At 40.6% G+C, this 24,540-nt stretch overlaps 2 protein-coding genes across 5 annotated transcripts in view; both read right to left on the reverse strand.

Moving 5' to 3' along the window:
• The window catches only part of ryk (receptor like tyrosine kinase), a 53,685-nt gene extending 51,893 nt beyond the window's left edge, over nucleotides 1-1,792 (reverse strand). For all 3 annotated transcript variants that reach the window (XM_086282981.1, XM_086282982.1, XM_086282980.1), the window contains exon 1: nucleotides 1,112-1,792. In XM_086282981.1, coding sequence (XP_086139107.1) covers nucleotides 1,112-1,322 — 211 coding nt within the window. In that variant the 5' untranslated portion in view covers nucleotides 1,323-1,792. The remainder of the gene's footprint in view (nucleotides 1-1,111) is intronic.
• Nucleotides 1,793-4,738: 2,946 nt separating this feature from the next.
• sned1 (sushi, nidogen and EGF-like domains 1) overlaps nucleotides 4,739-24,540 on the reverse strand; it is a 30,942-nt gene continuing 11,140 nt past the window's right edge. The window contains exons 7-30 of one of the 2 annotated variants that reach the window (XM_086281924.1): nucleotides 24,032-24,145; nucleotides 23,405-23,518; nucleotides 21,587-21,634; nucleotides 21,389-21,496; nucleotides 19,957-20,049; nucleotides 19,093-19,224; nucleotides 18,677-18,796; nucleotides 18,230-18,346; nucleotides 17,401-17,544; nucleotides 14,718-14,831; nucleotides 14,250-14,363; nucleotides 13,448-13,564; nucleotides 13,070-13,357; nucleotides 12,279-12,462; nucleotides 11,942-12,054; nucleotides 10,816-11,094; nucleotides 10,597-10,717; nucleotides 10,412-10,494; nucleotides 9,347-9,445; nucleotides 9,039-9,155; nucleotides 5,801-5,888; nucleotides 5,621-5,700; nucleotides 5,505-5,532; nucleotides 4,739-5,393 (exon numbers count right to left, since the gene is read on the reverse strand). In XM_086281924.1, coding sequence (XP_086138050.1) covers nucleotides 5,507-5,532; nucleotides 5,621-5,700; nucleotides 5,801-5,888; nucleotides 9,039-9,155; nucleotides 9,347-9,445; nucleotides 10,412-10,494; nucleotides 10,597-10,717; nucleotides 10,816-11,094; nucleotides 11,942-12,054; nucleotides 12,279-12,462; nucleotides 13,070-13,357; nucleotides 13,448-13,564; nucleotides 14,250-14,363; nucleotides 14,718-14,831; nucleotides 17,401-17,544; nucleotides 18,230-18,346; nucleotides 18,677-18,796; nucleotides 19,093-19,224; nucleotides 19,957-20,049; nucleotides 21,389-21,496; nucleotides 21,587-21,634; nucleotides 23,405-23,518; nucleotides 24,032-24,145 — 2,813 coding nt within the window. In that variant the 3' untranslated portion in view covers nucleotides 4,739-5,393; nucleotides 5,505-5,506. Of the gene's footprint in view, nucleotides 5,394-5,504; nucleotides 5,533-5,620; nucleotides 5,701-5,800; nucleotides 5,889-9,038; nucleotides 9,156-9,346; nucleotides 9,446-10,411; nucleotides 10,495-10,596; nucleotides 10,718-10,815; nucleotides 11,095-11,941; nucleotides 12,055-12,278; nucleotides 12,463-13,069; nucleotides 13,358-13,447; nucleotides 13,565-14,249; nucleotides 14,364-14,717; nucleotides 14,832-17,400; nucleotides 17,545-18,229; nucleotides 18,347-18,676; nucleotides 18,797-19,092; nucleotides 19,225-19,956; nucleotides 20,050-21,388; nucleotides 21,497-21,586; nucleotides 21,635-23,404; nucleotides 23,519-24,031; nucleotides 24,146-24,540 lie in introns of those variants that run through there. The other variant, XR_015127089.1, reaches the window with a different exon arrangement.

The raw sequence follows: 24,540 nt of genomic DNA on the forward strand, positions 1-24,540 counted from the left end.
CCGATTCACAGGCTGGCTTCACCTTGTCACTAAGATTTTAAACATTCAGACAGTGTTAGACCAACATAACACTGATGGCTTGCACCAACAGCAGCACAGTCATGAGATGACAACCAGCACTTCCGATTATTCTGCTGATGTTCTAATGCCACTGTACATTTAATCCTAATCAGCAACATCATAACAATCATGAGACACAACCTTATAAACTGACCAACCACAACAACAACAACAAAAACGACGACCAATTATATCACAACATATCAGAAACATGTAAAGGTTACTTTGACCCGTACATGTACAGTACTGATGCCTCATCAGTGACACTGGCAGTCAACTAATAAATTCACGAGGACAATTTAAATAAATATTCAAGAAATAACTTGCAAATTTACCAAATAGAACAAAATAATTAGACAAAAAAATCTTTAAAAGAAAGTCTTAAATTAAGACAAAACTTGCCAATTTACAAGAACATAAGTGATAAACTTAAAATATTTTTAAACTCCTATATTTCCTAGATAAACGGATAAATTCATTAGACAAATGTGCAAAAATACGACATTAAAAAAAAAAAAGGAGAAAAGTAAAAGAAAACGTCTGATTCACGAGAGAATTTTTTGGGGGAAACCCCCCCCAAAAAAGAAAATTCACTAGAAAAACTGAAACATTTACCCCCACAAACTAATTGACGAATCAAATGGACAAAAACTGGCAAATTTAGGATTAAAAGGGCAATTTCAAAAGACAAAAACAGTGAAATATACGGGAAAGGGGGCAATTTTTCAAGAACAAATATTATTTTATGAAAAACGAACACAATTAGAAGAGAAAACTCACAAATTTGCCAGATAAAAAGTAAGAATTTATGAGAATTTTTTTTACTTTTACAAATACAGAGGAAACACTAGAAAAAAATAGAAAAGAATCACAGCTGTAAATCATTGATATAATGTACCTGCACAATTAGCTGTAACAGTTCGGTGGAGTTCGTCCAAGTTTTAAAGCTAAATTTACAGATGTGAGGGGCACACAAACACATGAAGTGGACAGACAAGTGGACAGATTGCAAAGTTTGAACACAGCTGGATTACTATGCAGGCCTCCTTACCCAGGAGCTTCTTCACCTCCTCCACACTCATGTAGATGTTGACTCCGGGGTTGTTGTTGTTGTTGACGCCTACGGGGCTGCCCGGGCTGGCCAGGCAGCCGGCCCCTTCTAGCAGCAGCAGGAAGAAGAAGCCCCCCAGCCTCCAGAGCACCGAGTGCGGCCACACTCGGGACTCGGACGGGCTGCCGGAGCCGCGGATCAACCCCAGCATAACGACGGTGGTTGTCTGGCTCGCTGTTGTTCTCGCTGTTCCCAGAGAATTTCTTTCTCATCCGTATCTGAAATTAATCCCGGGAGGCAACATTACGAGTTACTTCAAGCCCCGACACTCTTACTCACTATCGTGTTTTTAGGGTTTTTTTTGTCCTTTCGTGGTAGCTGGAGCGGGCTAAGTTAGCCGGAGCGGGCTAACTTTCAGTCAGGCTGTGCTAACCGTCCGCGGTCCGACTCGCAGTTGATTGTTTGACTGTTCAGGAGATTTACGAGCAACGTAAAATACACACCGGATATCTCCACATTGAGACGCTTTGATTTCTGTGGGTAGAAGCGAAAGAAGAGTAAAAAGTGCCCTAAGCAGCAAACTAGCTAATACATCCAGCTTTCCCCCTCCATGGTCTCTGCTCCCGACGCTTTTTCCTCTCAGTTTTCACTCCGGGCAGGAAGGGGGGCAACGGGGGCGCGCAGCGCTCTGGCTTCTGCTGCCTTCACGTGCCGTCGGAAATATTACAGCCAGCGGACAATAAGGAAACAACAAGTTAATGTCATTTATTTATTTATATTATTATAATTTCTACATTAAAAGATACGCATTCCTCAAATAAAGATATAAAGAATGCATAAAGTGGAAAAAAGACCGACTTTATCTAGATGGCATGTTAGACTTTAAAAAAATGATATTTTTTGTTGGGTTGGTGATTTAGGTTGGAAATTTACAAAAAAAAACCCAGTTAAATTTAAAAGAAAAGGATTGCAAATTACAAAAAACGCATAAGAAAAAGCTATAATGACAAAAGCTAAAAAAAAAAAAAGTATGGCAAAAGGTTCCAGATTGATATAAATTATTTAAATTTATAAGAAAAATGGAAATTTTATGAGACAAAATGTAATATTTATGAAAAGTCAAACTGAAAAGGAAAAAGTTCAAATCGTGTGATTAAAAAACCCCCAGACATATTTATTTTTTTAAAATTAAATAAATTGTGAGGGAAATATTTACAAGACAAATTTTAAATTCTTTTATTAAAAAATGGCAGTTTAAAAATAAATCTACTAGGAAATAAAAGGGAAATAAAAGAAAAAAGGAACAAAAATATTAAAAACGGATATATTTAGGAGAAAAACTGAAAAAAATAATTGTTTAATAAAGGAATGACATTATCTTTTAGGTTTAAGTTCACAAAGAAATTCACATATTTGATCTCATGAGATCAATGATTATGATTAAACATTATCAGAGCACCAACAACACCTCTTTCCAGTCATATAACCCAACACAAGATAGCTCATTTTCACTGAAACAAGGTTTCCTAGATTAGCAACACTGGTCTCTGAGTCCAGCAGATGTGAAAGGGAGAAACAACTTTGTTGTTTACATGTTCTGTATAACAGTTCATAGATATACTGATGAAACAACTTAAGGTCGTCAAGAAGTTTTTCAAAATCCTTAAAGGATCTGGATGGCACAGCTTCTCCGTTTTAAGTGGAAGCTTTCTTTGAAATTTCTTGCTTCACTGTCTGTTCAGCTTTGGACTTTTGGCATGGAGGGCATGTCCTTTACTTGAGAACATCCAGTTGTTGTGACACTCACTGCAGTGTCCTTATCAGCTGTTCCACTGTAATATAAACAATACCCCAGTGGCTCTGGTGTGAGGCTTTTCTTTAAGGCAGTAAACAAGTGGGTCTAATATGGCAAATTAATATTTCATCTGCCTCCAGCTGGTTTGAATTCTGGTAAATATGATTCATATTATTTTCTCATTGATCAGTGGCCCTTCGTCATCTTTTTTTTCTTCTTTATTTAGTTTACATTTGCCTTTAATTTGACCCCTGTCTGTATATAGCCTGAGGCTTAGAAGAGTCACTTTGGCAGAGCTAGAGACTCATGACTACAGGGCGTTAGGCAGACAAATTACAGCAGCGAGGAAGCTTTTGTTATGTGGTGATGTTCTGATAGAGCAGTCTCCTTTCTGACTGGGGTGATTGATTAACAAAACCCAAGGCATGCCCATGCTCTGTTTTCTTTCATGAAGTATGTCCCAAATTGGCCTAATTTAATGATTAAAGCTAAAGTTTGGATTTGGAGTCTTTAATTTTGCATGCTTCAGTAACTCAATAAACCAGACACACACAGGAACAAAGAGAAGAGCAGTGACGTTCAGTAGTAAACTTTAAAAAAAAAGTCTCCATTAACAGAGTAAACAAAGTTGTGGGTGTTTTCTCTTCTTAAAATGAGCCTATTCTGCTTTTCCTTATTTTCTGTCAAACTTATACTGTAACACAGGTGGATGCTCATATTAAAAGTAGCCAGGGAGTGAGGTTGGGAGCCCAAAACTCAAGCTTCAGATTACAGAGTTAGTGAACCAAAAACTGCAGTTGCTCAGATTCTTAAAGGCTGGCTCCAAAAGTGAGTCAGTTTCCGCAGATTCTCATGTTAAAATAGCCAATTTCAGCTATATAAACAATACTTTTACAGCCTGGTAAAGATTTTGAGCTCTGTAGTTAATTTCCTCCTTTATAACAAGCGGATAATTACTGGTCGGTCTCTTAGGCTTCACCTTTACCAAGCAGTGTCATTAAACTGTAGCACTTAACCATGTTTGAGCTGTTGGTGTATTTTGTAGCAGTTTTAATGCATTCATCTGGCTTGCTGTAAAGTGCACACCATCCAAGCGGTCTGTGTTTAAAGAGTGAAATTCCACGATATTTATTTGGATGTTGGTTTGGCATTAATCAGAAAATATCTCCATTTCTGTGAGCCGCTATACAATTTATAAATGCCACTTTATTAGCACCACACAAAAGTACTAATAAACTAAGTTGTCAGTGTTAGCTGATAGCTTAGCAATCTCTAAATATGGTAATTTATAGCTCTAAAAAAGCACAAAACAAACAGACGAACACAAATATAGTCATGCCTACAAATCTGAGTCTTCAAAATATAGATGCCAAGGTGGTCACATCTATCTTTTGCACATAGCCTATGGACATTTTTTCCTACTCTGGCTTTGCATGATGCCTATCAGTGAAACAGGATATCCCTAATATGGTCATCTGTGGCACACAACTCCACTTACTTGCTATTCAAACCATTTATGAGGGGCAACACATTAAAAGACATGAGCCAAACCAGCTTGTTTCAGACAGAGGGCGAACTGAGGCACTGCACCAAGACCCAGTTTAAGATAAGGATTATTGTGAGCCATGAACTAATGCTAAATTGTGCTAAGCTACTGTAATAGATTCCAAAAACAGTATAATGGCGCTAAAAATGAGTACAACCGCTCTCCTTTAATCTGTTAATAAAATACTTTTAGTATAGTTTTTGATGCTGTCAAAACACGATAGATTCAACACAGTGTGACAAATGATGGCAAGAACTGCAACACACACACAACAGGAATCATTTTAACATTTTTATTATTAAAATATTCACCTACAAAATGGCCTATAAACACTATTTACAGATTAGTGAGCAGCGACGCCTGCTGAGACACAGAGGAACATATTCTACACAGAAAACGCTGTGCATCATTGTCAGAGGACGAGATCAGTTTAAGGGTGAAAGTACACATTTCCTGCTGTCTTCGTAAGGAGATGATGGGACTGATGTAAGGAAAAGACTCTGCCTTTACTTCCCTGAGGGACAAACCTGCAGCTGAATCACAAACGTAAACCTCTCCGAATGTGTCAGCATTGGACGTTGAAATGAGGTATATAAGGTCTCTGATGCAGTGCAGTTGACTGCCTAGGATTCATATTTGCATACCATATGTGGTTGTATGAAACTCAGTCAGCAAACACTGCAAATGATACGTGATGCGGGACGTTTTTCATCTGACTGATCGTGCTACCGCGAGCTACAAAGGCAACTCTCGGGATGCAGCCTCATATTCAGATGGTTGATGGTTTGTTTGTGAAATGTTACAGTGGGCTCTGACAGGGTTTTTCAGCACAAAAAATGACCATAATCAGTTACTTCAAGTAGATTATAAACACCAAAATTGAAGTAAGGAGGTTTTTCACATGACAGTGATGACAGTCCTTTCATCAGGCTCCAAGTGCTCTAGAGAGAGAGAGAGAAAAGAAAAGTCTCATTTTGAGGGTAAGTGCTGAAAATCTTGTGATCCTCTACAATAGCAGTTCATAAAAAGGGCTGAAAAAAAAAATCACAAACCTTTATTGTTGTGTGTTTGTTCTTCTGGCTGTTAAGACAGTTAAAGTTAGTCTGTGAACAGCATTGCATTTGTTTATCGTCTTACAAATATTGCGCAGACAGATTGTTTAACTCACTCTGACTCTTCTTGGAAGGCGTCGGTTCACAAATCTCTCGATAACACACATCCTGCTGCACTTTATATGTCCTTTTATACCTACGAAAGAGAATGCAGGCACTTTTATTGGATCCATTAGGCCACACTTAAACATTTAATTCAAGCCCAGATTGGCAGACGTATGTTTGACGTGACTTACAGGTAATGGCACACACCACCCTCCCAGACGGGCACGCTCTTGGTTTCAGAGTACAGGCGGGTACACGGGTGTGGCACTCGCTGGCACGCTGCAAAAACAGAGGTTAAAGTTAAACAACATGAGGTCTGAGTGCTTTATCAGCAAAGGAAAAGTCTGCGGGATGGTTTAGGAGCAGAGCTTCTCTGCGGCTGATGGATGGCTTTAGGAAAGGAATGTTTAAACAATCTGACGCTGGATGTTTGGGTGCAGAGTCAGCGGGGAGGTGGGGTATGTGGACTGTGTCCTCACACACACATTCATCAGCATGTACATATAAGTGAAATAAAATATTCTTCTACTCTGTCTTTGGAGGAGGAGGTGCATGACTTGATTGTAATAAGGTTTATTCCCTTTTTGAGACATACTGTTCAGTCAGCGTTAGTCATTTCCAAATGCTTCGAATAAAGGCATGTGCATATTCTACTACAAACAGTTATACTGTGAAATAACCACAACAGTCATACCTTTTACAACCAACAATCATTAATATATAATAATAAATAATATTATTACAGTTGATTTGTATAGCACATTTTTAAAACCAGTGCTAAAAAAGAAACACAGAACTGAAGAACAAAGTAGGAGGAAATTATAATTAAAAAATTACAAATAATTTAAAATAAGTCATTCAAGTTTCAAGTGGACTGTCAAAATTAGAATAAGATACGACGTGATTCCAAATTGTAATGAATAACCTTGAATTAAGATAGAATCTAATTAAGCTACTTGTTTAAACCAAGAATCAATGTGGAAAAAAATGATGGGCTAGTCCATTTTTGCTGAAATTTCATTGCAGCACAGTATCAGACCACCTAAAGAGCAGCATCTGAGACCTTACACATTATGCTGAGATGCATAGTGTGCAAAAGTCACCAACTCTCTGCTAACTCAAAAACTACTGGGCTACAACCTTTGGCATGAACATCAGCACAAAAACTGTATGCTGGGAGCTTCATGGTATGGGGTTTTTACGGCTCCTGTAGCTTTAACGTGCTGGTGACTCAGTATTTTTGTTCATATAGGGTAGTTTTAAAGCATGCCTTCAGTTGAAAACTGCAAAACAAATGACAATGTGTTCAAAATATTCTGCGTTGGGTTCACTGATTCATTTCTACAACGTCTCTCCTGATTATCTCCAGCTTTGCCTCTGCAATCTAATTTCTACACTTCTCTAAACGTGGCTACATTTCTCTGTGAGCATATCATCCATGCATGATTCATGATGCGATTTAAAGTAGCTTAGTTATCCTTAAATTTATTGTGTAGCCTGTAAAAGTGGCCCAGCAAATAGGTTCATCAATCACATAAGACTGACTCTTGAAGTGACTTGAGCCAAATGCTGTAAAAGTTGGTTGCCTGTCCAGTTCATATGCTCTGACACTGTCTATCTATCTCTGTGTTGGCCCTGTGATGAACTGCGAACCAGGTCAGCATGCATGGATATCCCCTCCTTATGTGTCTCCACAAATCTAACAGCAACAATCAGGTTAAGGGTGAGTGAGGGTGGTTATCAACTCAATAAATTAATCAAGACTTTCCCAATCTACCAGTGAATGCATACAAAAGGAAAGAGGCAGGGTTGACAGCATCAAATCACTCACAAACATGGACAGGTTGACTGATGGCAGAGTAACTCGTTTTATCCTGACTGTTAGGGTAAGTGAATCCAGACAGAAGGATATTGAACCTCCTTCATGAAGCTGGTTGCACTCAGTAGCCTGAGTTTTGCTGGTACTAAAACACTTAAAGTTGCCTTGTCCTTTAATTTGTCAGCCATCGTGTATTAAATCCATTAAAACTAATTTCTGACTCTTGTGAACTACTTACAATTTGCAAAGTAGTTTCTAAGTGTAAACATTTTAAATGAAACTCTAAACGAGTACGATTTTTCTGTCACAGGAAAGATTCGAACTTAAACCAAGATGCCTACAGTGTGTAGAAGTGCAGATCTCTCCTGAACATCCATAAGAAACACTGAGTTATAAATTTGACAGTAGCTCCCAAAAGAATGTGAGGAAGGTGGCTCAGTGCACACAGGCCAGTGCTGTGCGAATCAAGTGATGGTGTATTTGTGTTGTTTATCGTGCCTCTGACCTGTAAGAGCCATTCATAAATGTCAGAGGGGTCAATTCGCAGTGGATTGTGGCTCCTGCTTTTAAGATAATGAAGGTCTATACATAGCTCACTGCTCTCACGTTGACATTTCATGACAGCATGCAAATCTAACATAAATGAGTCGATGTTCACAACCTGAGAGGCTGCACTGATAGAGTGGCATTATTTATACTGTGACGTAGAGGAGGGTTTGTATCGATCCAAGCATGCGTTGCTGAAAGACACGGTGGGATGTGAGCATTCGCACATGCTCATGGTCCCCAGAGGATGAACCTAACAACCCTTCACTGAACTGTCACCTACCTCTCCATCAAAGATATTCATGATTGCCCGAGCATGTATTCCACTGATCCCTAAACATCGTCTCTAGCACCACAAATAGACTGTATTGAAAAGATGGATGCTGCCACTGTGACATCACCTGGTTTCTGCACCCTGCATTGTGAAACTTTATTGTTAGCTATTCGACTACTACCGTGTTGTTTTTTAGAAGACTGAAGTCACGTTATTATTTGGCGGAGAGGGTGGACTACTAACTATAAGTTGTTTTTTTACTTAATTATTAATTATTGTCAATTATTCTCAGAGTGGGCGGCGCTACTGGGTGTATATTGTACGTCAGGTCTCTACTGAAATGGGGTATAGTCCAGTGCAGATTTGACTCTTTGGTTGTTAAGATTTCATTTTTGCGTCATCATCTTTCTACAGTTAGGTTTATAGTTTAATGGTATAATCTGAGAAAATATAAGTCTGTGTCACAGCTAGTGTAGTCTCATGCTTGCTGAGTGAAATTCTAGGAATTTGTTAGTAGTAGTTGGTGTGATCCACCTCCACTTATGAATGTAGCTTCATACATTCATTGAAGATAACTTTGCACCCTCTCATTCAAATATGGCCACTTCTGACTCCAAAAAACGAACATGGCAGCAGTAACTATTAACACTGAGGCTTTCAAAACCAGCTGTGATGTCAGGGTGGCTACATCCATCTTTTATATACAGGCTTTAGTTCTTTTACAGGATTTGCCAAAAAGCAGCTGACTCATCCCACCCTGAACGTGTAGAGAAGTTGAACATAAACTTACACAGTTCACACTGCCTGCCCTTGAACCCGTCTGCGCAGTCGCAGATGACGGTGTCGCCTCCGTTCACACACGTACCTCCGTTCTGGCAGGGCAGACTGCGGCAGTCCTGGGGCGACTCTATGAGACAACAGCTGCCATTAACATCCTCAGCTCAGGTTTCAGGCTCACTCTTCCACATTATCCACAGCTGATAGCATGTGTTGATAGCCTCCAGCTCTACCCCCACACAACACAACATGAGTGTCATGTGTAGAAGAGGCTCATCGCTGGGATCAGCTTACATGAGAGGATGTGTAAAAAACACCTACCAAGCTTTGTTCTTAAAGCTTCTTCTCGGATCTCCAGCGCAAGGCTGATTTTGTTTGTTGTTTCTTCCATCTTCTCTAACCTAACTGGTGGCTCAGGTTCTGTAAGGTAAAGCATTTCCTGTTAGAATCATCACGAAAAAAACAAATTAAAAGTCGGAAAGGTGAAATTTAAGTGTTAACTGAGATTTTGAGGAGGTTTCTACGTACCAGTCCCTTAGCTTGAAACAACCACTGATTTAACAGAATGGTTAAAACGTATTACAGCATCATGGGTGCATGTGCAGAGGATTAAAACTGCTAAACTTGTAAATAAAAAAGACTGAAATAATAATATTAATAATAATTGCTGCCATTTATTCCATTCATTGTTATTCATTATTTTATTATTCTTTTATTATATATATTTTTAATTATATTATAATTTGGAGTTTGTTTGTTTTTTACCAGTTTTTATCAGTTTTTCGAGTTGATTGTCTATTGCTAAAAAAATATTTCCACTCTTTTCTTAGGGTTTATGGCATCTCCTTGTTGTTGTTTTTTAAGTTATATGTATTTATTCCTTTTTTAAAATTAATTTGACTTGTGTCAAATTAATAATTAAATAATACATTAATTAATAAATTAATTAATAAATCACTTTCGCAATCCTATTGTTTTTCTCTTTTTAAAAAAAAATCTGTTATTACTGTGTCTTAATTATCATAATAATTCATTTGCTGACATCTGTCTATTGATATAGGTACTGATTTTCAAATTTAATTTTGGTTGGGGGTTTTTTCAACAACTAAAATGCCCATAAAACTAAAAAATTGACAGAAAGAACTGCGTTCTTACTAATGTAGAATGAATCCATTAAAATACACAGCAGCACTTACTGAGAAAAAATCTGAATAGCCTGGACAACTCCCCTAGCAACGGGGGGAGTTTTTCAGGTGACTCAGGAGTAAAAATTTAAAATACTCCAAAATATTTCATTGATTTTTGTTCCTGGTTTATGGCTAAGTGTTCATATTATCCAAATATTTTAAAATATAGGGTGACACTCACATAGTTGCTTATACTTACTAGTTCGATGCCGGATGGGTTTTCGAGGCAGGTGAGTGAACTTTGCTGTTATCTTTCCCCTCCTGTCAATGAGTTCTGTGTATCTGCAGCACAGATTAACAAAATGCTATCTGGTTAGCATTAACTGTTGATCTACTGTTATATATTTAAAGCAGTTATAATAGTAACTGACATGCTACATGTACCTGGGTAGTTCCTCTGAGTTTTCTTCTTCTGCTGTGCCTGCCATGTCCTGAGGCTGAGATGGGGTATCTTGTCTTGTCCCTGCTGGTCTTTCTCTCCTTCCCGGTCTGACCGGCATTGGCACTACATGGAAAGAAAAAAAAAACATTTCAGGATTCGGGAAATTCAGATTTCAAATTTGAAAGGAAAAAAACAAATCCAGGTGATTGCACACAGCTCACAGGTAGTGAAGGCAAGGTGCTGAGGCACGCTGTGGATCTGCTCCGGCCCCGTGTTTCTGACCGACGTGAGGGCAACGTAGTAGTGCTGCCCTGGGGTCAGCTCACGGAGGGTGTACGATCCCACTCTCCCGTTGGGCAAGAAGCGACTCCTGGTATTCAACCCTCGGGTCACGTTGACCACAAAGCCGTCTGAGACGTGTCTCGGGTGGCGGCTCCAGGTGATCAAGGCTGAGTTTGGGGTCACGTGTGAGAGGGAGAGGTTCTGTGGGGGAAGAGGCCCTGAGGGTAACACATCCAGAGGGTCAAATGATTGTATTAAATGGATTAAAATAATCTCTTTCCTTGGCTGAGTTTCCTCAAATGATTAGGTAGCTTTTTTGCTCTGGCCTGTACAAGGCCTTGTCTGGAGAAAGTTTTGGAGACTATAGAAATGTCTCAAATATCATAAAATGTATATAAAATATGATCAATGACATTATACTTGTGGTTAGGCTTCAAACCTTTTTGATAAAACTTAGAGCTAGAGCGGGATCAGTTATTCTACTATAGACTTCTCGTGATGCACTGGGCACTTATCCACTCTCCTTTTTTCAATTTCCATTTTATTATGCATTTCCTTAATTTTTTCCTTTTTCTTCCTGTTTTTTTACCTTTTTCGCTGCACGCACCTGCTTTTTTCTCTTTCCCCTCACCCCAATAGTAGTTGTCTATTCCTCCTGCAGCCAGTGTGTTTTTGAAGGTCTCTTCCTTTTACAGGGCAGCTCTTCCTTCCTTTCTAAATATGGCTCACAGGGGACCATCAGATAATGTAGCGTCATCTTCAGTACTTCCAGGCTTTTCCTGGCTCAAAATAGTAATTTGGGGGGGGGGGGGGGGGGGGGGCACGGACTGTTGATGATTGGTCTGCCCATCAGTGAGTCTGTGTTACCTGAGGGACCTACTTTAGTGTCCACCAGGTGGGGTGACAACAGCAACCCATTAGCCTTTTACAGCTGAGGCGTAAGAATGGTGAAAGATCGTTTTGGGTTTCTTTTTATGTTTTCTCATAATTGCGGAAATAAATACAAATAACAACATAAAGTTGTTGTATAAGCTCTTGTATTCGCTGCTGAGTGATGTAACCTACTTGTCCAGAATGACAGAGGTCCTGGTGAGTGGCTCATGGAGGGAAACTCATCTGGTCTGATTCCACTCTGAGTCAACACATCCACAGTGTACATCTGACCCGGCTGTAATGAGCTGTGAAAGGTTCACAAAGAGTCCGCATCAGTCATACCTCAACTTATCTGTTTCATGGTACCCTGTTAAAAGCTTAGTAAATTTGATGAAATGGCTCCCACTAGTGGCTGAAAGGGATATTACACCAAAACATTTAAAGCGGACCTCGGCAGCAACATTTGGTAGACACAAATGACCCGACAGCATGTAAAAATAAAAGCTTGGTTTAAAGTGCTGCACCTGACCTGAAGGTGTACTCAGTAGTGCTCGTGTTGAGAACAGCAGTGCGACCCTCCCTCCCATCTGAAGGCAACAAGGACACGTGCACCCTGCTGACGGCTGCATGGCGGGCAGCCTGAACCAGCCACTGCAGCCACACCTGAGAGGAGGACACGTTGACCACCTGCAACTGCTCCGCCGGCTGGGGCCCTGCAGGGAAACATTCAAAGACAAAGAAATGCTTTCCGGTTCCAGGTGAACTACTTTTACTACTTTATTACCCACAAAAAAGTCATAAACATTGCTGGGCTCAACATTTCATAATGATTAACAGCTCCTTATTCAATGGTTTTCTTCACCTGCTTTTGAACTCACTGCGTTCCCACCTCTTTTAAAGAAAGCTCACCTTCATCGACATTCTGAACATTTCTATGACCAATTCGGATTTTTATAAAAAGGTTTAAAAACGGTTCAATCCATTTTTTTAATGTGTCAAAATGACATCTTTGACCATCTAACACATGCTCATGGTACAGTATTATTCTGGTCTGTGATTTTTTTCCCCCTGTAGGTGGTTGCTAGGCAACATTATAATGTCATCATATCTGATGTAGATGAGAGACATCATATTTTATTATTTAAATATTTTAGTCAGTTACTGTTACTGTCTTGGAGCAACTGTAACATACATCATTTCCTAAGGGATTAATAAAGTATTCTGATTCATCAAAGGTCTATAATCTATCTGTGTGCCTTAGTTGGTTGCTCAGCTTCTGAGATTATACTAAGACTACAGAGCATTAAAGAGCATGCTCACTGGTGCGTATTAGTGCTGTGGCAGGTTGGCTTGTGTCACTGCTGTTGGTTTTCAGCTTGATGGAGAAGGTGGAGATGTTGTACAGCAGGCCGGGCATCAGGCCTCGCATCACGTGGGTGGACTTCTGCCTGTCTAGGTAGTCTGTTTTGGAGTTGCTCTGACCCAGGGGAGCATAGGTGACGGCAAACATGCTGATCAGGTTGTTTGAGGGCTCCGGCTCATCCCAGCGCAGCTCCACCTCGCTTTCCTCCACACGCAGCACGTGAAGGCCGGGCGGGGGCAGCAGGTCTGGGGACAGTGGCAACTTTACATATCTAATCCGAATGTTAAGTGTGCTCTGAGTGTTGAGCGTGCTGAGTGGTGAGGCTGTCGACTGACCTTTCTCGCAGTCTTTGCCCGTGAGTCCCACTTTACACATGCAGTTGTAGTTTCCTCTCCTGTCGCTCCAGCAGCGGCCACGGTTCCCACAAGGTTTTAACACACACGGGTCCTCCACTGGTGGGCGACAAAGACAAACTAATGCAGCAACAGGATTCACCCGGGAACAGTGAGCAACCTTTGAAGTGTGCAAGCCCCTCTCAGTCTTGTTTATCAATAACCATCAATCAACCAAGCTATTTAGCAACTACAATAACTGAGTGCAGTTATCCATTTATCTATTATATCTTATTCATAAATATTTTTCTAATGGCTCTACTTGTTTTTAGCATATTTACACTGTTTTGGTTATCTATGACAGATTTTTATGTGCTCCAGTTTGCATATAATAGATCCCAAAAAATGCATGACAGTGTGTGTGAGGCAAATGAAGCATTATAAGTATGCAGGAGTAAATCAAAGATGGATGTAGTGTCCGGATCTGCAAAGCGAAGCCAAAAGAGGGGCCTTAAACCTGCTTTCTTTTCCAAGTCCAGCAGAGGGCAGCAAAAAGACTTCTAGTTGTATAGAAGTCAATGGGAATTTATCTGTGACTTCAGAAAACACTCTACCGAACACCTTAAAGGCTTAGATAATAGTTTCAAGGCATGTTGAATAAGGTGCGAGGAAGCAACCTCACACCCTTTTTATATGTACAATAAACTTCTTCTGTACTTAACTTTAGCTAAACTCAGTAAACTCAGGGTTATTAAAAACTGGATATCATACATAACATCACATAACATCAGCACAACATACTTACACATCTGGCACTGATCCCCAAAGAAGCCGTCTTTACACATGCAAAGATAGTTTCTTCTGTAACCCCGACACACGCCTCCATTCAGACAGGGGTTGGACTCGCACATGTCCTGCTCTGCACACAGACATTTTACAGTGTGGCAGAATTTATTAACAATGCATTCAGCTATCTTCACAACAATTTACCATTGGAGAGAGAAAGCCTTTTACAGGGTAAAGAGGCTTTTTGGATGATGTTATAATCAGCTGGTTTCAACAACATCGACCAGAAGTCACTTATGAAAATAAAAATGTATTAGTAGGTAGGAGCCCGGCCGATCCTCACACGTTCCTCTGTTAATGCACGGCTCCGACAGGCACTCGTTTATGTCTTAAGGCGATAAAGATGCACACATAAGTAAACACGTGCCTGTGTACAGGTGGTCCAAGTGAACGTATTTGTAAGTGTAAGCTTTCGATTGATCCTTACCTATCTGGCAGCGGTTTCCGCTGAAGCCACTGGCGCACACACACTGGTAGGATCCGATCTTATTTCGACACGTGCCTCCGTTAAGACAAGGCTGGGATAAGCACTCGTTGATCTCTGTGACAATGCAGAAATTAACAAATTAGTATGAATAAAGATAACAAGGTCATTCAATCTCAATTCGGCTGATCTTTAGAACATTTTCTGCTCAATCATCTCCAATTTCCAGGAAACTTTTATGGTTCGCACATGAAGTTCACACATATATGATGACTGAGTGAAATTTTAGCCTCAGATTTCAAATACACTTTTTTGAAAAATAGTCCATCGACCCAATTTCGGGCCTTTTTCTCGCAGTACTTTTATATAATCTATATCTAAAAAACCCGAATTAGCTGAATTTCACAATAATGTAAAAAAGAAAAAAGCTACATGAAAAACATGAAATTCTTCATCACAAAATGAAGAAAATACTACTTTAATTCAGCTCTCAGGCTGGATTGAGCAAATATGACAAGTTGCACCACAAAGAGAAAAATATCAGTTGATAGTCTAATCCAAATAGAACAAAATCCTGGAGTTTCCAGATGTTACTCTAGAACTCAGAAAATCACTTTCTTAAATATATGCACATCTTTCATTTCCTAGACCTGTCGTGGTAACTGGGGTTTCCATGAAAAATCAATTAGTACCTCCCACCTGACTCCCTCTGCTCGTTTTTACGTTCAACATAAAAAAATTACATTTTGTGTTTTTTAATTTCCATTATTTTCTGAATAAAAAGGGACATACCATCTTCTGCACAAAGAAAACTGTCACAACCAATGCAATGAAGCAAAAACTGCAAAGACAGCATTCACAGCTCACATGACCCCTTCTGAGACCTTGAAGATCTCACGATTTTTGATCATTGTGATGTCTATCACAAACTATCATAGAGAAGATGTGAACACCATTGTTGTTTCACAGCCGTTAACTACATTCACAGATGTTAAAATATGACAGCAACAGAAAATTAATTTGACACAGAAGCAATCATGGTTAGAACATCAGCCTGGAATCAGATCGTCAGTAAGTCTGAGACATTTCGTATGTTGTAACTTGTTTTGAGCAGCCGCCCATCCCACATGGTGATATGATCCTTGAGAGTTTTACCCAAAAAGCATTTTTGGAGTTTTATCCAGTGAATTATCAGAAAATAGATCAAACATCCAGGGAATAAGTGCATATTTCTGTGGGTCACAGGTAATTAATTTGTTGGAGCGTTAGATCCCCATGACACTGATGTTCGAAGACAAAAAGAACAAAGACAAAACTGCGGCTTTAGACTGAAACACTTGGAGTGATTTAGCAGCATTTTGCAGTCCTGAAAGTTAATAGGGAAAAAGTCAACCCCATCCTCATGCCTGTGCATTTCAAAGGTCTATAACTTGGAAAAAAATTGCATGAAGGTGAAACTTCCTCAAATATAACAAATATAAACAATAAAAATGTCTGATTCTGAGGGAGTTGGATTGAAACATTTTCCAAATTTGATTGATTTCATGTGGAATGACCCTGGGATCTTTTTTGAGGAGCCATCCACGTGTCCAGATGTGTTACAGACCTTAAAAACAGGCAGCTGGATCCAGTCTCCATTAACACAATCTCCCAGTAACTTCGTACTTTTCTTTAATGACCTTTTGTCTTGTTATTTTTTAAACAAAAACAAAACGATAATTAAATAAAAACCAGTGAACGAGGACAAATACAATGATGAAATGTTTGACATCTTTGTAAACTGGAGACATGAGATCCAGTCAGAACTAATTAAGTTTGTAGTTTGGAAGTGATCTAACCAGAAGTAATCTCCTGGTGCGATAAGGTTAGACATGCACATTTGATCTGACCCTGGGAAACAGTACAAGCAGCTCCCATGCTCCTTGTTTTTCATGAAAACGTGGCAAAATGTCAATGTTGGGGAGGAAGAGAAGAGTAGACATGTGAACACATTTTGCATTTGACTTTTTGTAAACCGTGTGGAGCAACTCTCACCAGTAAAAACAACAAACTTTTGAACTTTAGATTATAACTGAATCTACTTTGGATTTTGTCTGCTATAATCTTACGATCAAAATCAAAATTTGCTTCCCAATAATGAACACTGCCTGAATGCCACTGATGCTCTGGGTGGCTCTGGGAACAGACGTAAAGCCCGGGTGGCATATGTACTCTGGCATGGAGCCTGGTGTTGTTGAGGAGAACTGGACCTCAGTGTGCTTGACCTGTGGAGGTGACCCACAGCCCAGCTCTGAAACGGATACAAACATGGCGATAATGTCAGTGTGGCTGCATAGCAACACAAACTGAGGCTTAAACGAGCTCTTCCACGACACACTAACAGCAACAGAGGTGTTTTCCATTCAGGCGCCTAAAATTACCTCCAGCATGCTGCTACAGTGTGTAGACGTGAATCACCGGGTCTAATCAGGTCTCACTTTTTATAGGTTATGCAGCCGTTCTATATCTGTAAATGTGGGGCCTCTAGAGCAGCAACACTGCTAAGATTATCTTCAGACAGAAAGCCAGTATCTGTACACTTGAGCGCTCAGGATATCCCCTGTATGTTCCAATCAGCTAAGGTCAACATTGTATAAACACCAGCATCAGACTGGCATTGCTGTGTGGTGACATACGGTCTCCCTACCTGCAGAGGTATGCACCGCGCTCCTGTTTATTTCACAGTGCCTGCCGCTGTAGGCATCGGTGCATTCACACTTGTACTTTCCTATGTAGTGAAAACACGTCCCACCATTCAGACAGGGGCTGGAGGCACAGGGGTCCGGCTTCCCTGGAACAAAACATCCACATAATAAAACAGAACTTGAAGCTTTTTCATGGTAACATGAATTAATCCCATTTAATCCCTTTGACGTGTAAACTTACACGCTAAGGATGTCGTAGTGAGAGCAGACAGCTTATAAGTCTATAAGCAAGACTGAGAGTCGAAGCAGAGGTTTGGATTTTGAAGAGTTTGTCATCTCGTTCCTCCTGACGTTTACACCAGGGGGAAAATGACGCCAAGGCCACCTGGAAATACCCTCATACCCTCAGTGGACAGTCCACCACTCACTACCATTAAAAAAATGCTATTTTTTTTTAGTTACCTTAACTTTAGCTTATTAAAGATTTGATGGATTTCCGGCTCCTACTCGATGATCTGATATTGGCATGTAGATGTCTCCAGGACTGGACTTCAGTTAAACGTGTGACATTTTGGGCCTTATAACCGAAATTAAATTAAAATGAACTGAACATACTTCAAATATATTTTACTGGTGATACTTCTGCACTTTTCCTTAAGCAGTATTACAATGGTTAGACTTTAAAGTGACTTGCTCGGTTTAAAAGACACTTAAACAGATGTATTAGTGACAAGGTTATCTGATGAAAGGACTGCCGTGTATTTCTGTACCTGCTTTCACGTAAATTTGAGAGTTAAAGTTTGTAAATTACAGTGGAAGGTTGGCACCCACCCACTTCGCAGTGTTTTCCTGTGAACCTGTAAGGACACACACATCGGTAACTGTCAGCCTCTTCCTTACAGGAGCCTCCGTTGCGACAGGGCCCAGAAGCACAGGTATTGAGTCTAACTGGAAGGAGACAGGGAAAAGGGAATCCTTGAAGCAGAGACCACTCCAGCTTTTAATCACACAAAATAAACCTGTTCCAGTACATTGCAATTCAAATCATAATTCAGGAAAATAGCTCATAACTCAGCCATAAGTACAAATTATCTTAAGCCTTTCAGCGCTGCAATATTTCAAGCAGCATTACGAGTAATGGCATGTTTCCTGGTGCTTTAAAGCTGCATTTGGGTTTGAGCCCGCAGTAATAACGCACAAACCTAAAGGATGTTTTTGTCACGGTGCTTCATGAATTCACACACAAGCATTCCTTTTTAAAAAAAGAGATGGTACTACCTTTCTCACAGTTCTTCCCCCAGTATCCGTACTTGCACTCGCAGGTGTAGCCTCCGTCAAGCTCATAGCAGTAGCCGCCATTCAGACAGGGAGAGGAATCGCAGACCGATTCGGGCTGTACTGAAAAACACACACCGAGACTTGACTGTGTTCCACTGCGCTGGGAAAACTTTATTCAAGCACATGGGTTCGGTCCAGATTTAAAAGGAAACACAGATTATTTGTCATTTTATGACTGGATCAATTATAAAATCTCATAAGCGCCTCCAATAACAGCATCAATCATCTATAAATTTCTCCCCACGTCGTAAATACAACCGTTTCTTTTAAAGTGAATAAAAAATGTGTTTTGTTGCAATAGCAACCAGCTGCTCGCGCACTAACACTGCTGTTGGGTTGGTGCCTGAGCCTCTTACCATAGGGGTAAAAGTCTTTGTGGTCCAGCTCCACTCTCGTCTGACATGTGCACAGGTACGCTCCTCCGTACTCCAAACACGGATTTCCATCAGGACACGATCTGCCGTTACTGCATGGCATCTGGGTCACTTCTGAGGGAGAGAGGGGTTAAAAAGTGTTTGAAAAATGACTTCTGCTTCATTTCTATGAGACTCAAGAACCAAGAGAACCAAGAACAAGGCAAGGAAATCCCCAGAAAATCAGAACATTTGATTATGCATAAAAGAAACATAAAAACAGCATGTTTGAATAAAAAAGACATACTGATTAGGGTGAAGGGCTGCACATTAAAAAACAGAATTAAAACATGTCACACATGGTGCTGACTTAAAGAACAATAAACTTCATAATTTGAAGGATGTATTAGATTTATTAGAACAGACAATCTGCCAGCTAAATTCCAGTGGACAAAGACATTTTTAAAAACTATTCTCCTAACTAAAATCTCTAAAAACACATAAACATAGCAGAGATTAAATGTGTTTTTCAGCCCATAAAATTTCACGCATATATCTCCCATACAGGTTACGAGGGATAAAAACAATACAACCAAATTTCAATCCAACTGCATGTGCAATATTTTGCATACAAAATGTGCTGTAGAAGAAGAAATCAGAATAAAAAGCTGTACTTGAGTAATCTTTAGAGTTTCCACCACTCACCCTTTACATGCTCTCATCCTTTGCCACTGGGCATTTTACGATTAACTGCACTAGTGTGGGGAAACCACGGGGGGTCCTTTCTGGATATACCCTGCTTCTGTGATCTTTAAGTAATCGAAGGTCTTTTATGACACCTGATAGGGTTAAACATATCATACCCACCGAACTGACAGTAGAGCCCCGTATAGCCTGAAGGGCACTCACAGGTCCCGTTGATGTCCACACAGACGCCACCATTCTGGCAAAGACACTCGTCTGCAAACACACAGAGAGAAGGAGAGGGAGTCAAAGCTGGAAAGTTTGCTCCAGCTGCTTAGAAGCATGCACTTAAAAGAAGTTTTCAGTGTTGGCCCAAGTGTAAACATAGACAGAAGGTATAAATGGTCAACATGTGCACCATATGCTTGCATATGTGCACCAAGTGTCTTTCATCTGCTATACTGTAAACTAAGTATTGATTCGCTGTCATTTCTCTTTCCCTAATCTTTTCCAAAAAAGCTCACAGCAGCAGAAGATTAGCAGTCAGCGCGCTGCACATCCGCTCTGTACAAATTGTAAGAATGTTTGTGTTTTCCTCTCCTTCCTAATTGCAGCAGTGGATCAAAGCACGCGGCCGTATCGCGGCTAAACCGCTCCACTTTGAAGTCCCGGGAGCTCGGTGGAGGGTATTATTTTTCTGATGATATGGAGCATATTTTGTGACCAAAACTTAAGGCCCCGAGGGCAATTAATGGATTGTTAATTTTGCAAGAGCCACTTTCATTGGCCACCTGTGCGGCCCAGGCGCTTTGATCTGGGAGCCTGATTAGGCACTTCTGCGTCCCACTACTTTCTCTTCCTTGGAGGATCGTGCTCCTTTTTCCGCTGTGCCTTCCAAGTGAGCCAGGCAGGAAAGTATTTGGGAGATTTAAGAGAGCCTATATAAGCACTGATAGTTATTTCAGCTCAAGGGTGAGAAGTAGCATGCATTTGCAATGGCTCAAATGCTGTTAAAGAGCCTTTCAGTGGGTGAAATAAAGCCTCGCAACAACTGCTATCAGTCGGTGTCAGCAGCCTCTCCTGGGAGATTGAATTAGCTTTGCTGCTGTTCTTCTTCCCTAAAACAAAATGACTTAATATGCATTTATAAAAGAAGCATTAGGCGGGGTTTTACATATTTTGTGATTAAGCTGGTTATGCAAGCAGCAGCTGTGCCTGAAGCAACAGGAGTGGTGCAACTTGCAGGGAAGCAAGTAGCGGTGCGGAAGGATATTTCAGCAGCTCTGTGTGCAGAAATGGCCTGAATACCATAGAGCAGCTTTGACTCATAAAGAGGCCGTTTTAAGTCTAGACAAAGCACTTCCTCTTGTTGGTAAACTAATAAAATGTGCTATAAAACAATTATTCACAACATCAAGCGACTGGTTCCCGTAATAAACTGGGCGAGGCCGTGTCAGTTTTGATAATTACAATAATCCATCATCACAGCAGCCTCTTCCAGGGCAGGGATCCAAATTCCTGTGGGATAGCACAGCTCCTCTTCAAATACCCCAGTCTGCCTCTCTACCTGCCCAGCTGCCTGCAGTGAGCATCAGCCGGGCCAGCTGCACAATACCTTCACAGTTGTCACCGTAGAAGCCTGGAACACACGTGCAGTTGTAGATTCCCGAGCTGGTGTATTCACAGATCTGGTTCTTCTTGCAGTCCAGCTCTTCACACGAGGCTGGAGATGAAAAAACGTGAAACGCTGTGATGTGAATAATATGAGAAAACGTTTTGCCAAAGCTTTAACTGGAGCTGCGCTTGCTTTTACCTGTCTGGTTTTCTGCCTCGGTGGGGTTGACCTGAACTGGTAGCAGCTCTGAGAGGGGGAGACAGGAATGCCCTTTAAAAGGTGGTTCATTCAAGCAGATATAATTCCTCACCTACCGCCTACCTCACTCTGAAATGAGCGTATAGGACAACTCCAGTACGTTTGGCATGAATGAAATGTCATAACAGCCAGCATTATAGCTATATTATACATTAGAACTATATCTTTCACCAGATTTTATTTATTTATATTTATTCTTTTTAATTTTCTGGCACTTTTCAGGGTTCTGGATGCAGGGGCAACAGTTTAAGCAGAGATGCCCAGACCTCCCACACCGCCTCCTTCAGTTCTTCTGGGGGCTTTGAGGGGACAGTAAGACTACAAGGGTGTTATTTAAAAGTCAGGCCATTTCCATCATCTTGCTAGAGTGTGATGGGTCTTTCCCATAGGAAGCATCCTTGTCAGATGCTGAACTAGTGGTTCCTTTCGATGTGGAGGAGCGACTCTGAGCTACTGCTTAGTGATTGGGCTCTGGACCCTATTTCAATATTTAAGAAATTTTAAAATCTTTATGAAGATTCACACACATGCAGGTACCTGATTTTACTTTAGTGAGTTTTTTAAGCACATAATAATGTCATGTTTAGTTTAACTGTAGCTTAGTCGCCGTTACCCTTTACATCCTTGGATAAAACATAAAAAAATAATGCTGATTTTTCCTGCATTTTAGAATTGTTGTTAAGAAAATTTCATAAAGGGATCACAGATTCAGCACCACCATATTCAAGTGGAAAACATCTTAAAATTTGAGATAAACAGATGCTGATCAGATGTCTGCGCAATGCAGTGTCACGGCAAAACATGAAATGGACACGCCGGTCCACTGTGTCTAATTGCACACTTTGCCTCTCCAAAGTGTGAAAAGGACACACATGCAGAAGTTTCAGAAAGTTGCAGAAAGCTACAGTACCAGCAGAGGGAGATATTTTATTTCAAGCCAACATAAAAATAATCACAGTAAAATATGTCTGTGTAGGCTCTCAGTCATCCAGGTCACAGCAATCCAAGGATCTGGACATTATTACATGACAATCTATGGGGACTGACTCATTTTAGAGCCTCTAGTGGACATTAGTGGAACTGCAAGTTTTTTGGCACTTGATACCGGGTTTACTTTTCAGCTCTCGATGTTGCTGCTGGAGTTTGTGGAAATGAGGAGGATGGACAAATAAATACAGCGGTGACCTCATCACAGGGAAACTAACCTTCATACTCCGATAAATAACTGGCACACTTTTCTCCTTCATGATTAGGGATGTTTTATCATACTTTCACATATCCTTTTTGAACACAGCTGTCAGCAAACACATTGCCTTCTCAGTATTTAGGGTCACAAGTGATATTTCTGGATGTAAAAATCCATGACCAGAATCTCAATTACAAACAAACTGCTGAGCTCTTTAAACAGACCCAAACACTAGAGTTTCTCATAGCTGAGCTTTATAAAAAAAAACCGTAACCCTGTCTGTTATTTAAGGCTATATTTACTCTTGTCAAGATTTATGTCTATTAAGGCACATTTGTTTGACTTCATCAAATAAACTGTGTGATAAAGAACGATGAAAATATTTGCTGTGGCAATAGAATGAAATTCCTAATGTTGGAACACTGGAGAAGCAGCTCAGCTACAAACACTCCAAAAGACCTAAAAATGTTCCCCCTTTGTGCTCGACCCACTTGGATAAATGCCACGTAACGGAAAGCTAAACAGGAAGGTTATGTCAAGAACTTCTTCTCTGAACACGCTCTTCTGCTCACCTGTCTCACAGAGTGTCCCAGTGAAAGCAGCGGGGCACGTGCAGGTGAAGTTGTTCACCCGGTCGATGCACTCCCCTCCATTCAGACAGGGCTGCGACTCACACTCGTCTATGTCTGCAGGATTAACAAAAGCCACTTAATTAGACACGAGAGCTTTATCTGCTGTTGAGTCATTAAGATTTATTAATCGTCAGGGGGAAAAACGAGACATTATTGAGTAAGACGCTCTGCTGGATTAGGAGCACTGAGCTTCCCTCCGGAAAGCGTACAGTTTCACTGACCAGGTGTGTGGGATTAACAATAATCTGGTCTCATGTACAAACAAGAACTCATGAGCTGTGCTGAGCTCGATTATTAAATCCACCATTAGATTCAAGTTTCATTAACAATTAAAGAGAACTAGTAAAAAAAGGTTTTTGGTTTGGAGGCCGACGTGACTTTGGTGAACTTTCTCCCCCCCCACAAAAAAAACCAGTTGGTTTGCAAATCCATTCAACCGTAACCCATTTGTCTAGGTAGACTGGGAAGCTCTTTGGAAAGAAGCATCTGCCAAAAGACTCAGTTTGATGTAGAAAGCAGCAGAAAATATTTCCTCTGGAGAATGATGCCTACTTTCCCCCCGCTCACCTGTCTCACACAGGACACCAGTGTAACCCGGCTCACACACACAGGTGAAAGCGCCAGCGCCTCGTACACACGTCGCGTTGTTGAAGCACGGCCTGTCTTTGCACTCGTCAATGTCTGCAACACACACACGAGCGTGCGCACATACACACACATGTAGAGAAACAGAGAGACACGCTCATGGAATATTTACTCAGCTGATTAATATATCCGCCACACTGTTCCCCTCACTCTCCAAGTATGTGCTGCTGGCTGCGAAAGGTATTAAAAGAGGTCTGATACATCTCCACAGGCTGGACTGTGGGAAGAAGCACAGAAGCTCCAGAGAGGCTGGACCAAGATATCCTAAAAAAACAAAACCCCTCAACCTTTTCTGTGGTGAAAATGCTAAACTGGAGCAATTACAGTGCGGCACTCCACAGTTCACACACGGTTTGAAATAAGCAGTTTTCAGCTTTTCTGCTTTGTAGCAAATAAACAAACCACAGACATCACACAAAACTTTTTCTGTG

The sequence above is a fragment of the Aulonocara sp. 'chitande type north' Nkhata Bay genome, linkage group LG23 (genome assembly GCF_057382095.1).
Source record: "Aulonocara sp. 'chitande type north' Nkhata Bay isolate Kocher_YH1m ecotype deep benthic linkage group LG23, A_spYH_male_GT1.1, whole genome shotgun sequence".
NCBI classification, from domain to species: Eukaryota; Metazoa; Chordata; class Actinopteri; order Cichliformes; family Cichlidae; genus Aulonocara; species Aulonocara sp. 'chitande type north' Nkhata Bay.